The 15,537-nt window shown below is 38.7% G+C and overlaps 1 protein-coding gene across 1 annotated transcript in view; it reads left to right on the plus strand.

Annotated features, from left to right (window-relative positions):
• The first annotated feature begins 303 nt into the window (after positions 1-303).
• The window catches only part of GDF11 (growth differentiation factor 11), a 36,110-nt gene continuing 20,876 nt past the window's right edge, over positions 304-15,537 (plus strand). Inside the window, exon 1 of the mRNA XM_053455644.1 lies at positions 304-852. Within this exon, the coding sequence (XP_053311619.1) occupies positions 453-852 (400 nt within the window). The 5' untranslated portion in view covers positions 304-452. The remainder of the gene's footprint in view (positions 853-15,537) is intronic.

Genomic DNA, 15,537 nt, shown 5'->3' on the forward strand with positions numbered 1-15,537 from the left:
AGGAAGGTTAAAGGGGAGGGAACCAAGTCATAGAGGTGAGCTGGGGCGGGAGAGGGAGGGGAGGGAAGGGTGGAGAGGTCGGCAGGAGCAGTAAAAAGGGGCTTTGTGCCTTTAAGATGTGTCACTGCCCCCTTCCCTGTACCAAGTACCGCGTTTCGCACTGACACCCGGGCACTCGGGCTGCTGGCCATAGTTACTTTCCTACCTCCTTTTTATTCTCTCTCTCTTCTCCTTCTCTCTCCCTCTTTTTTACTTTGTTGACAGCCCTGCTAGGGGCCTTTTGTTACCTCCCCAGCCAATGAAAGCATTTTACGACAGAGAACAGTTGGGATATAAAAAGGAGTTCCTTTGCCTAGTGCATGATCTGTGGTCGCCTACCCCTCCCCTTTAGAGACCTGCGAAGGCAGCTGTCCTCTTTGCACCAGCAGCAGCCTTCCTCTGGACACTGAGCAATGCTGTCTCAGCGATCCCCTCTCTTCCTTTGCTTGCTAGTCCTGTCCATGGAGTTCTCCAAAAGCAAGGGTGAATCTCTCTATGAAAAGGGACCCCTGCAGGTGGAGACTTCAATAGGAGAGAGTGAGGAGCAGGACTGTCCCGTGTGCATGTGGAGGAAGCACAGCAAAGAGATGAGGCTGGAGAGCATCAAGTCTCAGATCCTGAGCAAACTTAGGCTAAAGGAAGCCCCTAACATCACACGGGAGGTGGTCAACCAGCTGCTGCCCAAGGCACCTCCGCTGCAGCAGATACTGGACCAGCATGAGTTTCAGGGAGACTCCTTCCAGCATAATACGTTCTTGGAAGAGGATGAGTATCATGCCACCACCGAGACTGTCATCAGCATGGCACAGGAAAGTAAGTGCACCTCTTAAATTGTGCTCATTTGTTGGGAGTCTTTGCCACCATTTGTTACAGGGGATCTCTACAATAGAAGAGGAATGCTCCAAAGACCCCTCCACCTCTTGAAGCTTAACATGCTGCCATAAGAGGTGACCTATTGTCATAATCACCCACACGTGCTTTATACCCACGTGTGACAGCTACTGCTGCTCAACATAGCATTCCCTATGTGCTCATGGGGGGTAACCCAGGCGCCTTATGATAAAATAATCGGTCTCTATGACAGATCTAAAAAGTTAAAGGGCCATGGCTGATCGAGCTGGGATAAAATCATTCCAGACCTTCCATAGTTCATATCCCTTCTGTGTAATTTACTTCAAATGTTGCAACTCAAAAGCTCAGCTAAGTCAGTGCTAAGATAATAGGCAATAAAAGTGATGGGGGCTGGTGGTCTTAATATACACTTTCTGATACACAGTATTGTATTGTGAAGTATTTGAGTTACTGGTTGGTCAGGGCTGTCTTGTAAAGTAATATGTTGGGGTTATTTCAGGAAGAGATTGCTGGAAATGTATACAGTAGAGGTCTAATAACAAAAGATGTACACTTTTGTATTACCTTGAAAGACTATTTTATATGAAATGTGTGCTAGATCATTGTTCTGTGTAGCATTGATGTGTGTGATGTCTAGAACGTACTTCTAGAAAACCTGTTTTTTTTTTTCTAAAGACTTGATGACATTGAGTTGTGACGTGAGAAAAGCCCGAAAGTGTGTACGAAGCTTTAGTTTCACAGTTGTTAAAAGTGTTGTGTGTTTCAGAATCTTGAAATGATGAGCTGTCACTTCATTATAGGGATAAGGATGTGTTCGCAACACTTACCTTTCTGCTTGAGTGTAAAAGTAATCAGAACTGAGGGTGATAATTATTCCTTTTCAACACAGCAGGTTGGACATATCTCTAATTCACACCTTGCACAATCATTGTGCTCTGCAAGATTAGGGTCAGATCCTTGGCAGCTACATAAGGTATAAAATACTATATACTGTAAGAATATATGTCTTAGTAAAGTAGATGCGCAGGGTTATTTATCCTTACTGGACACAATATTTATAAAGCAGAAAAAAATTGTTTGGTGTCACTGTTGTTGTTATGTCACGGGTCACTTGTTCATTGCTCAGAGGTGAAACCACATCTAATTGGTCTTACTTGTTAGCAGAAGTTCCCGTGACAGTCAGTTTATTGTCAAGTCTTAACAGTAGTTCACCTTGAAGATTTCTTTTGGAGAAGTGTTAATTGGACACATTTTTAACTGTTGTCATGATTTTCCACAAACTGGTTTCCTAGTCAGTCTTCGCCCCAACGGATCGTTGCTGTATTCTTTCCCTTAGGCTGGCATGACGCCCTCTTTAGCCTTGAAGAAAATAGCAGTGAATATCATGCAGCAGTGGGCTGTCACACACAATTTAGCGTATAACCCTTCATTAACCATTTTAAGGCCAGCTGTGCCGTTCTCGTTCTCTCTTTCTCCCAATGTCCATATTTGCATTCTTTTGTTATCTCCAGGGCAGTTTTTTAAAATATTTTTTTTAGCCTTTGCAGTTACAACAAAGAGTGGCTTTGGGTAACCCTTTGGGATGCTTAGGTTGCCCTTTTTACTTTGTGAAGAGATGGGCAAAGGCATTTGGTAGAGCTGAAGAAATGAAACTTGAACCCAATATGATGCCCCTTGAGTCCTTCTAAAACAAAAAATACTGCAGTGAAAGAACACTCACCTGGCTTCACTTCCTATTACAAATCCGCTGCATTCCGGCACAAATCTTGCCTTTGCAGATGCCAAAGAAAAAGCAAGAAGTTTTAGCACCGCTTTCCATTATTCTTTTGACATCAACTGAAATGATTTATGTAGCGGTATTTCATTTGACAGTGCGTTATATTTATAGGGATGGGCTGCAGGCTTTTGGTAGCTTAAGTTCCTTTTATTTTGGAAATGAGATACCCTATGTCACCTGGTGCTGCAGGTGATCAGTAGTCATTTGTTTTGTTTACATGCTTTCACATATCGTGGTTAATTCCGTGGTTAATGATACGCTAAGAATGTAGAACTGAAATGGTTAACTGATTTCTGCTTTTATGAAATGTTATGCATTTAGATTTTCACACAGATTTTCAGCCATAGGGTATATATTCACTTTGATGATGTGTGCTTTATCATTTTATTAGTATTTTCAGCATTTCTTAACTGATAGATAGGATCAGTGCTGTTGGTTTTTCCATGTATTGCTTCTCTGCCACTCCCAACTGCCTTGTTTTACAGGATTCTGTTGTAAACCTTCGTTTAGTGAGCTGTAAACTAGTAGTAAAGAACAATTGCACTGTTGTAATGTCACAAAACAGACAAAGAGAACATTTTTGCCAACACTGCTTTCAAAATATCCTTCTCTTTCATCCCGGGGATTGCGTGGTGTTCACAATCTATATGAAAATATCTTGTTTGCTTTGGTACAGAGTTGTTGCAGAGGAAAGATAAAGAATGTAAGAATGCAACAGTTTTCTATTCATAAAAAAAATCTTCAGCAACTAGTTGACTGTCTACTTCGTTACTTTTCTTACTCATCTCCTCAATTGTCTACAAGTGAGTAACCCATCTTTCTCATTCTCCCACACATCTCCTGTTTATACCAGTTTTTCTTATCTAACTTTATCTCCTATACTATCAGGGAATTTATACAGTATAGGAATAAGGCTGTCATTAATAATGTAAGACAAGATTCTTGTCCTAATAAAGTTTTAGGAGGCAACAATGGGTAGACTAGATGTGCCAAATTGCCCTTATCTACGATCAAATTCTGTGTTTCTATTCTATACTATCTCACTTCTTACCCAACTTTTATAAACTCATTCATATGCATCATTTTCGTCACACTCCCTATTTCATATCATACTTAATCACTTTTGCCACATTCTTTTACCCTTTCTGCTTTGATAACCTTTTCATCCTACCTTAAGCTTGCTTCTTTAGCCTTACTTACCTTACCACTCACTCATCTTTACAACACTCTTTAACTGCACCCACCCTACTAACCTATCCTTTGCGCGTTACCTCACTTTTTATGTTATTTTTTTTCATACGCTCACTAACCTCACCAACTTCCCTAACTTTTCATCATGGCTCCTTTATCTATATTATATACCTATATTTGCCTGGCTACATAAAGTCATTTTGTTTTCCTACTATATATTTAACTTTCTCATAATTAAGTTTTAGTGAAATTGTCAGCTTTTTTCATAAATTCCTTTCTTCCTACTTTTCTTTTTATAGTTTTTCACTTAGCTCTTCTCTGTCTTTTTCTCTTTTTATTTCTTTTGCTACCCTTTCTCTTTTGTTTCCCCATCCTTTTTTCTAATGCCTTGCTGTTTATTCTCTCTCTGGTTCTGTGCTCTCTTTGGCTCCTTCCCTCTCCTCTTTTGTTATCCTCAGGTCACTTCTGTTGGTTTTTCTTTTTTAGCCCTTGCAGTTATAACAAAGAGTGGCTGTGGTTACCCCCATGGGGTCCTTGTGTTGTCCTTTTCATTGGTTTTGGGAGGAGATTGACAGATCCATTTGGCATTGTTAAAGGAATGTGACTGGGAGCATTTCTAATCCTCCATGCCTATTCCATCTCATGCTAAAAATCTAAACATTATGATGTCCATATTCTCATTTTTTCTTCACTGTGCAATTAAACTCTTTTGTTCCTAATTTGATCTGCATTACCCCCACGATTAACATTTTTTTCTGACCTAATTTTTTTACTTGTATTAAAAAAAAAGCACTAAATAAAAAAAAGAGAGGCGAAAGAATGAAAATGTGTTCAGTACATAATAAATATGTAAATATAATTGCCTGGTATGATATTGTGTTCTTGAGTCTGATTAAAATATCAGCTAGAACATTAGTTTATTATTATATTTTATTTATATAGCGCCAACAACGTACACAGCGTTTTTTAATTGTTGTGTCTGTAGCCTGGCAATTTACACAGCACTTCTTACATACATTCCATGGCTACGACAAAACTAGAAAGATAAACAGGTACATAAGGTAAACAAGGCACTGCTTGCAAGCGTATAACTTATAATATAGGTACTTCTATATTATGACCTTTGGCGATGCTTATTTCTCTTAAGTCTTGCCATTTGAGTGACCATACAGAAGAAACTAGTAGACAGAAATCAGGAAAAGTCTCTTAGGTCAGAAGCAAAGCTTAGTTAGTGGACAGTCGACAACAGGTAGAGGTGGCAGCAGATTTTGGAGACCAGGCCTAGTTTCGTAAACTCAAACAGGGAGCAGATACAGTCTGAATCAAACATCTGGGCAATAGACAGAATGATCAGAATAGTCCAGGACAGGTACAGACAGCTACATGTTTTTGGAGACCTGGCCTAGCTCAGTGAAGCCAAACAGGGAGTTTGGTGCGGATCAAACGTGGAGGCACAGAATAATTGACTGTAATCTGGAGCCCTCGGTAAATGATTACTCTTAGATATATATATAGCTGAAAGTATGTGTCAAACCTTCTACATAAAGGTTTCCAACAAAAGTTTGCTCACAGAGGTGCATACATGACGCGCATCTGTTTATAACTGCCAAAGAGATAGCAATATGTAGTTGTGTAAAAGAACCTTCTATCCAGGGCTGAACAAATCCTAGGAGCCAGGTAGTCATGGCTGCCTACTTTTTTTTGCTGCTAGTGGCAAACCTTTTTCACTATTTGATATTAATCCCTCTTGGTTCCCCCCAAAAAAGGGGTCCTGAATCCTATAGAGATTTTGATAGACCTGCTCCTACCATTTCGCCACAACTCTTAAATTGTTCATGATATAGTTAGGTAAAGTTAATCGGGTGAGAGCATATTGTAATAAGGCACTGAAATTTAAGGTATATTTTCCATTTTTCATGCAATTACAGTATCAGTCGCTCTTCCTGCACTGTTTGCTCTATTTTCTAACTGAGGGCATGTGGTACATGATGTTGAAACAAGGCCAATTACTGAATTCCCCTTCAGAAGGAATTGATGTCTCACTTTGGACACTTAAGCTGAGTCAGGCTCTTAAAATTCATGCGTCTCCACTAAACCTGAGGGCAAAATCTTCAGAGCATCTTTCCCTATTTCAATTTCATTTAATATTAGAACCACCTTGTTAAAAACATTCAGCTTCCGACGGTAAATGTTAAGACTTAGCAATTAGTGATGGTCCATACACCACGTGCGTATATCAGCTCAGCTATAAAATCTGCTGTTCCTTTATGGAAAAAAATCTCTATTTTACATAAACTGATATATATGTGTGGATAATTGGTACACGCAGTATAATAAACAGATTTACTGTCACAATGACGGAACCATTTGCTGTAGGCATAGAAACAGATTTCAAGGTTCAGTCCTGAAAACTGTATAATAGATGACAAATGTTTTAAGGAGGTGAACATTTTCATCTTAATTGGTGGCTTCCTCATATACTGAGCAAATCAAAATGATACCATCTCATTCAAATGGAATTAAATAATATATCATTTTCAGTTAGCTAGTAACAATGACCAAAACTGACCATTTTGCTATGTCTTTAATAAATAGTTAACCCTTTTTTAATTATTTAAAGTTTCCTGTTTACACTTTTGGCACACCAATTTTTCTGGCAATTTTTCCCATTATTTTCACCATTTTTTTGGTTTGCTTGTCATTGGGTTTCTTCCCCACACACATTCTGGTTCTATCCCACCATCAAAATGAGATAAGAAGTGAAGGAGATTAGAAACAAAGCCAAGGTTTGTGAATATTGGCTTTGTTGTGTAAATATTGTGATCACTGTGATTTACTAATCACAACAGCCTCATGACCACAGAATTTGCTGTTGTGGTAATAGTGGCAAATCAGTCCCTACCTTTGCTGTCAAGAGTAATGTCATGTGATCTGCAAATACCGTATTTGCTCGATTATAAGACGAGGTTTTTTCAGAGCGAATTCTCAAATAGGTCTGACTATGAGACGACTAAGATCCAGATCCCCCGCAGCTGCAGGGGACCTGGATGCTCCTGCCCCCCCCCGCCCCACTTACCGGTGCTTCTGAGTCCCCGGCGTGTAGATGTCTACCCGATTCGCGTAGACAACTTACGCTGCAGCCGGAAGGAAGTGTGGCTAGCAGCGGGGGTTGTCTGCGTCCATCGCGCAGACCTTCCCCGGCTGTCAGAGATCAGTTCCCCGCACTGACAGTCGGAGGGTGTATGCGTGATGGACGCCGACAACCCCCGCTGCTAGCCACACCTCCTTCCGGCTGCAGCGTAAGTTGTCTACGCGAATCGCGTAGACATCTACACGCTGCCCCAGCTGCATGACAGAGGAGTCAGAAGCACCGGTAAGTTGGGGGGTATAAGGCATTTCTGGAGGCAGAGTGGCACATAGGGGGTCAAAAGGCATATCATGGGGCACAGTGGCATATAGGGGGTATAAGGCATTTCTGGGACAGATGTGCATAACAGGGGGGGGCAGGTTGGAAAATAGAAGGAAATAAAACCAAAAAATATATTTTTCTCAATCATAGCTTTTATTAAAAATGGAGGATCATTATTGGATTTGAAAGTGTTAAGTACTATTTATGTAAGAGATCATATTTTCCATGATTTCCAGAATTACATTTTGACTTATTTAATTTTGTTTTGCTTGTAACTGGAATTGTTATCTATGTATGTTTTCTATATTGTTATTGTTGTTCTATATTGTTTTCTGTAATTCTAAAACATAGCCTTTCAGACCTTAGTTTAATCAGGTGAAGCTCAATTAGAAGAAATGCAAGTGCAAATAATTATACAGTTTCTAAATGGATAGTATTAACGGAACGGCCCACAGTGTGTAAATGTAATATTAATTATTAGAATCATTTCTTTTGCATATTTGCTTGTAAGGATTTTGGTCCACCTATTTCATTGCCAGGTATAAATACACTGTAGTATTTTGTAGAAAACAGATATAACCTTCCAATCCATAAATTGATTTTGTTTTTTTTGATTTCTTGACGGGGTGTTTTATAATTACTTCATACTCATGAACCCAAGTAATGCAGATTATATATGTTAAGGTCATTTATACCATTGGTTTTATATATTTTTTGCCGGTTTATCCCTTTAAGAAAGCAGGTGCACAGCGATGTGAGAGGATACACAGTCATATTCTTTCAGGCAGCTTGAGGGGGGTGTATGAAGGACGAGATTACAATGAGATTGCAAAAAAGCACAAGGCCAGTACAGAGTGCTCATAGAACATGCAACTTCACTCTCGTACAGTATATAAAGTAAAGCAGCTGCATACATTGGTCCATCCATCAAGCTGCCCCCAGCCAATCCATGTCTTGGGGGTATTTTTGGAAGAAAGAAATTCTATGTAAACAATTGTGTATTACAAAGCATTGGATAGAACACTGGTATATCTATTAATGGTATAGGTCTATATTACCAACTGAATGCTAAACCTTATATACCAAATACACATATTCTAGCACAATTTAATTATAGTTTTTGGGGATCTTTCCATACTCATAACTATAGAGCTGTGTAAGAGATCAGCCGTACAATGATCTTAAGAAAAAGTAAAAAATGCGTAATATGATACAAAATCGAACAGAAGCATAAGGCTTACTGAGAAATGCAAAGTACAGAAGGGCAGACAAAGCAGGACAAAAATGAGATGCACCCAACAATTCACCTGGTACGCCTTTATCGACGATAACATCTACCGGCACGTAACAGGTGTACCTGATTAAAACATTAACGCTTCAGAGCTGCTCTTGGTTTGTGACATCAGATGCTTGAAGCAGTTAAACAGTGGTAAAAGGTGCCCCCTCCCCATTAAAACAAACTAGAATGCCTTCCAGTCTTTTGTGCTGGGGTCTTTTAAGTTACCCTCTAGAACTTTCATGCTGGTGTTGAAGGAAATGCCCAGCAGGCACGTTTACATTTAGGCAGTGATTGGTCCATGGAGCAGGCACCCTAACATGGTAACAGTTGTTGTTTTTCCCCTAGGAAAGTTTATATAAGGTTACCTCCTATATCAAATACTTGGATATGCCAGCATCCATGATGTTTGTTGTCCCGAAGTATTTTAATGCTTTCCTTATAGATTGTATACTCGTGTAAAGTGTCACTTTATGATGATGTTCTTTAGTTGTGTGATTGCCTTTATTCTGTGGTGGGTCTGTATGATGTTAAAAGAATACTATGACATAGGCTTAAAATTCAATTTTAATCTCATTGCAACAGTTGAACTTGGTGCGCCAGAATACTAGAAAATTCAATAAAAATGGGACAATATATTAATGAGTAACACACAGAATGTTTTCTGCTCTGAATATAGTTATAGGATTACATAATTTTACATGAGTAAAAATGAGCAGACTAAAAGGGCTGAATGGTTCTTACCTGCCTTCAAATTTAATATTCCTATGTCTCTCTCTGATTAGTAAAGACCCGGAAAGTAACGTGTAGTAAGCTATGCAGCACCCCACACATCACACATACAAATACAAATAATCTAGTGGTCATCCTGAGATTTACAATTATCACCAAAATCAGAAACCCTGCTAATAACGCTAACAAAAGAGATGAGATTGAAAGCATGACATCCAACTTCAATTGGATTAAAACCTCTCCTGAAGACGCATACTTTGATCATTTTACCAATGACTTGAAAGGTTAATGACTTGGAAAGCCAGTGAGCAAAGATGACTTCACACACCATAAGAACCATAAAATTGACAGTGCATTGTAAGGATGTGAGGCCATATGGCTCATGTGGTTCAGTGGTACAACGTTGTAATAATTATGACACACTACACACAGGGGTTCATCACTAATAGTTTTACGGCTACCAGATGATATAAGTGTGTTCCTGTAGCAAAGCACCAACAGATATTTGTCTTTGCTGGCAGGCACTGATGCAAGGTCAAAAAAGGCAGCAAGGTCGCAAATTCCAACGCACAATTTTAAGGTCTAGGGCAGGAGAGGGAAACAAAAAGGTCAGAAACATGCTGAATTCTGGAACACATACCAAACAGCATGCCACTGATAATTGCATCAAGTACAAGAAGTGAACACAACTGCTGACTGCTGGAATCCGTGTTATCTGGCTTTTTGTCGGAGGATGTGAAGACACAGTGTGCCTCCTCTTCTTTCTAAAACCAAGTGAATGAATGGATTGGGTACCATGTGACAAGTTACAATTCCCAAAGGAGGCACAATACATGTACACTGGTGGAAAAATGCGTTTGTGCGATGTATAAACTGCTTTGAGAAATAAATTCCCACAATGTGTGCTAATAAAAAGTATATGAAAAGGCACACAAATAAACGTATAAAATGGTGCAACTTGAGTATTTGTAGTATTTAAAATGGTGAGTAAGAGTGTCAACTCTGTATAAGATATGTGGTCGACAAACTGGCCTCAGGATATAAGAACACTTCAGTACAAGAAAGACTCATGTTTACGCTTAAGTCCAAAGGATTCGATGGAGCAGAAACTGCAATTAATCTATCTGCATTATCAAAAAAAGTTTTGATCACTGCCAGCTATCATTGTGAAGAAACTGGCATCTTAGTGTAGCTTAGCGATTCTTAAAATATTTCATTTTCATTACTTTTATTTATTTTTTGGCATATATGGAAAATAATTGGGATTTTTGTGCATTTGTATCATCGTTGCATGTGATCTGATGTACATTTTGACTTAAACTAGATATTAATGAATAGCATAACCTGTCCTGAAAAAAACAGGTTTCCCTAGGTAAAGGCTTCATCTAGTGAAACTAGCTGCTTTTCTACACCAACCTCACAGCAATGGTCAATTGTGACAGAGGACAGCATAGAACATCCGCCATTCTAAGGCTTACTGCTCACTCTTTAACAGTTTGTTTAAAAAAACAACAAATAATGTTTGGTGTTAGAGAGTGTGTTGGCGCTCCAAAACATGAAAAGCACCTTGAGACTTTGAGATATTGCTGTACTTGGAGCATGTTGCGGAACATGAGCTGGGTAGTTGTTAAGCTGTGAGGACAAAATTGAGGTTGATCAAAGACATGACAAAAGTTTAAAAAAAACCCCTTGGTGTAAGAAAACATAAAGAAGCCTTAGTCTTTCTGAAATTCAAGCCTACACGCTTGCTCCAATTGCCTAATTGTGCTGCTTAAGCTCCAGGCACTTGCCTAAGGCCACTCCTGTTTGAGACACCATCATTGTATTGTGCAACAAACACCCTCTACCAGTTTATAATGTACAGTGTATACCATATTGTCATTACTCACTTTGTGATCTGCCTCACTGGAGCAGGAATGAACTCTTCTTGCAAGCACCACTAACTCGCATGGTACCAGGCATAAGGCAATAAAATAGTCAGATGGTCCAAGTGTGAGGGCAGGCAGCTCCAGTTTCATAAACAGCAAACAGGCACAGGTCGGGGTAGGCAGCTAAGGATCGTAGTCCGTAAACAGTCCAGAGGTTCAAAACCGTAGGCAAGCAAGGATAAACCGGAAAAGGTGGAGGCGGGTAAAGGGATACAGTGGATGATAAGGAACGTCCATTAGGTTTCCTTTTATAGTATCATCCATTAGCGCTGATGTGTTAACAGATGATGTTTTAGCTTGTAGAGGCGCATGTGCCATGTTTCGTGCACATGTCAGACTTGGTAGAGATGCGCGATGCGGCTTGGCGGATGGGCGGCGGGAGTTCCTGGCGGAAAAAATTACAGGATAAGGAATGCATATTAAAGGACTTGCAAATGACTTTAATATGCATTCATTGTTGGTGATGCTGCATAGTACAATAGCCTGTCCCTTTAAGTTATGAAACAAACAAACAAAAAAAACTATAGTTTGGATTTCTAAATAATACTATTTTAAATTGGTGAAGTTGTTTAAAATAGTATGTCCTTTGATGGCCAGCAGCTTCATAAAAGTGTTGAGAATTATATTTTTTGCTCAAAATTGCAGTATATTGGTGAATATTTTAATTGTTAGGGAAATGTTGAATTTATTGGAAGCTCTAAGTTTTTAGTCCTTGAAACACATTAATAAATGTAAACTATTTGAGTTCTATTTTTTTGTTTACCTGAAGTTACTAATCAACTTATACTAAGGAAAACCATTTTAAGCTAAGCCAGAGTTGAAGCGTAATTTAGATGATAATCTAAATCTAGATAATAATAATCTAGATAATCTAGATGATAATTTATATTATGTAATTTTATTATAAGACAGCTGAATTTTAGAACCCTTGGGTAGAACATCAGATAAATGAGGGAGCACCATATATGTTCCCGTGTTGTTACTAGCTCCAAAATTCAAATTCATGTAAAATTTAATTAGTAGGCTTTTCATTATGTTAGGGTTGGTGATGTCAACTTTGTTTTGTATATATCAATTATTGACCCCAAGGGACCCATTACAAGCTTTTAACATGGAATAGTACACTTAAGCTATATGCATCTAGAAATAGCTATAAAAACCATCAAATGTGCACAGCATGAATTCTAAAAAATAAAAAAAGATAAATCACTGCCTACAGTGCAGAAGTAAATTGAGGAAAACCGTTAATGTTAAAAAATACTATTTCTCAGATGTAACAGATGTAACAGATGATAAAATAGGTGTTGGCAATAGGTTTAGTGGAAACCAATGGATCATAATTATGCGCTCCTGCAAACAATAATTGGGGCCCATCTGCTTTTTGCGTTGCAATACAGATCACATCCCATAATCATGGACAAGGTCATGGCAATGAATCGCTGGTGTCATGTGTGGATGAGGTCGTGGAATTGAATTGGATATGCCATTATTACGCGTGTATGGCCATTGAAGGATTGTGGCTTTTATTGCTGCTCCTATGAGTTACACTGCGCTTTTGCACAAATATAGGATTTGCTCCTTTACTAGGCAGCCGTAATACCCAGTTCTGGCTTTATATGTAGAGTCCTCTGTGCAAGATTGTTTTGTGCATGTAAATTCTTAATTGCAAGCTGGTGGGAAGATGCTATGGTTTATTCCTTTACTGTTACTAACTAAAGGTTAGGGGTTAGGGTGACTAATAGTTTTTTTTGTTCTATAAGCTGAACATTGAACATCTGACATTTTTTTTTTGTTACTTTAAAATTGATACATTTGGAGCACTACTACCGGGAACATTTGCTCATTTTAGCTACTGTGAAAACTAAATTTGGTTCCTGGTCTTGTTTTATGTTCAAAATAGTCTTTTGACTTTCCATTGCATGCTTAAATTCCCACACTGTGGTACCTTCTACTGCATTTCTTGCAAAAGGAGCAAAACTACTTTGTAGGAGAAAAATACTTTCTTACTTCTGTTGTCTTACAACACTTTTACTTCTGAAGTCACTATTATAGGCTCCACAAAGCTAGAAATTGCTCTGTTGGGGTTCAAAGAAAGTGTAAAATGTAAGCCAGGGCTAGGAATCCAAAAAGGCTACGGGTCACCTAAAACCTAAAGTGGACAGAAGAGATTATATAGCATTGTCTCTCATCATCAAAAACAACATTTACGAGTCTATAGATTCTAGAAATTCTATTCATAACATACCTTACATATGTTCAAACAAAGCAGCTGTACAATTGCTAGTAGACGGGAAATTTAAAGATGCTTGAATGATAATTTATTTTTTTATTCTTTAAATGCTGCAGTGTGGTGACCAATATGGTATGAGAACTATGCCAAAGAGTGAATACAAAGACATTGTTAAAAGCCCTCCATAAAATTGCTGTTGTAGTAACCTGTAAGTGGCAGAGGTCTCATGAGGGAGTTTGACTTAATGCAAGGCTTGTGCAGAGTTAATTGCAAGGTCAGGGAGGTGGGTTTGTTTTTTCGTCTGAGTACTCTGTGTAATATGGACCAGCCACAATCTATGCGCTGCATTCCAAGGGAGATTGATCTCATTTTCCCCACATCATCATTTCTTACACCCTTGCTGCCAGGTCACATTACTGCATCTGTTCTGGTTCTGCAGGTGGGGCTTATTATAACAGAAACAAGCTGGTAATGTTTGACCTAAATCAGTTCAACGCTAAACAGATGTGAATGTTACTAACCCACACATCCAGCCCTGTTCGAATTGCATTGGTGTTTACTAATGGGATGTTACTGTCACCTGTGCCCCTGTTTTAGTAGCTGCTTGGTTCTAGGGGTTAATTAGTTAAACACAATGCGCTAACTTTTTTCAAGAATCAGTGAAGCAAATTAAAATTTCTTCACTGAATCCGCTGTCCTTGCAATCCAAGCAGTGATTCAGTAAGAACACTACTCAGGACCATGGATCCACCAGTGGAAAACAGGCTGGTAGCCAACACCAATTAAGTGAAGGAACATAATGGTGTCTCCCCAAAAAAACTTGAAAGAAACAAAAACAATTCTAGTATTCCCTTGTGTGTTTTTTTCAGCAATGAAACCAGTTAGGTGCTGTGTCACTGATCCTTTTGTAACTAAATGCGATATTACATAATTCCTAGTAAAGTTTGATGTTAAAAGCTTTGCCTTAGAATTTTCGCCAGTAACCTTAGTTGTCATGTGCCAGAATGGACTATTTATTAAAATCAGGCCTGTCACTTTAAGACCAGCACACATGTGCTTGCCGGATCGATACATGCAGCTGTGCACTCTTGCAACATGGCGCCATGAGTATCCAGCAGGTGGCCACACAATAAAGGACAGGATTGGTGCACAAGCGGCAATAAAGGTATGTAGAAGCTGTCATTGGTCACAGTGATTGACATACCTTAGAATTTGTGTTCTCTGGAGCTTATCCTTGTGGGACATGGCCAGGACTGCCCTCTGATATCATTTTAAGGGGAAATATGTGGGGAGTGGGACATATCAGGACCCCGCTCCTGCAACCCTGGAGGATTCGGGTGTCGACCCAGAGAAGCACCACTTCTCCTGGAGTCTCATGACAAAACCCGAAGAGTTCCCATGTATGCTAATTGATTGTTCAAGTAACACAAGATGATCGGTTTCTTAGCGCTAAATAGTTGATATAAGCAGGTAGCTAGGATAAGCCAAACCGGAGTCTCTTCTTTGTGGTCATGGATGGTAGTAAAATAGGAGGGAGGGTCCAGGTAATAGTGGATAGATAATATTACATCAATAAAACCAAAAATATTGTGCTCGCTGTATAAAATCAATATAAAAGAATAAAAGAGTTGTTGAGTCTACTGATGTAGATCAAAATAGGTTTTGATCAATCCATATGGTATAGTCAGTATCTTCCCCACCAAGGAAGTTTGAAGATAAAGTGTCAGGATAGAATCAGGAAGGTATAAGTATGATGAAAATGAGTTAAATTTATTATAACACAGTAAAAAGTAAAATACAGCAGCACACTAATGTGTTTGACCTTAACATTTTCAAAGTGTTTTTTATTTTACTGATTGTTGCCTGAAAAACTGACAAAACATTATAAAAGTTTGTGTTTTTTATGTGATTAAACATACTAGGTAGTTCATGTTTTGGAACACATTATACTTTTGTGTGGTAAACATATATGATGTCTCTAGGTTTACAAATTGCATCGCTAAATGTAAATAAATGTTTTATTGTTTCAATTTATCTTCATTTAGTGAATTTATCTAAATTAAGTGAATTATGAATGTCAAGGCTTATGGCCTTCTTCAAAGA

The sequence above is a fragment of the Spea bombifrons genome, chromosome 2 (genome assembly GCF_027358695.1).
Source record: "Spea bombifrons isolate aSpeBom1 chromosome 2, aSpeBom1.2.pri, whole genome shotgun sequence".
Taxonomy (NCBI): Eukaryota; Metazoa; Chordata; class Amphibia; order Anura; family Pelobatidae; genus Spea; species Spea bombifrons.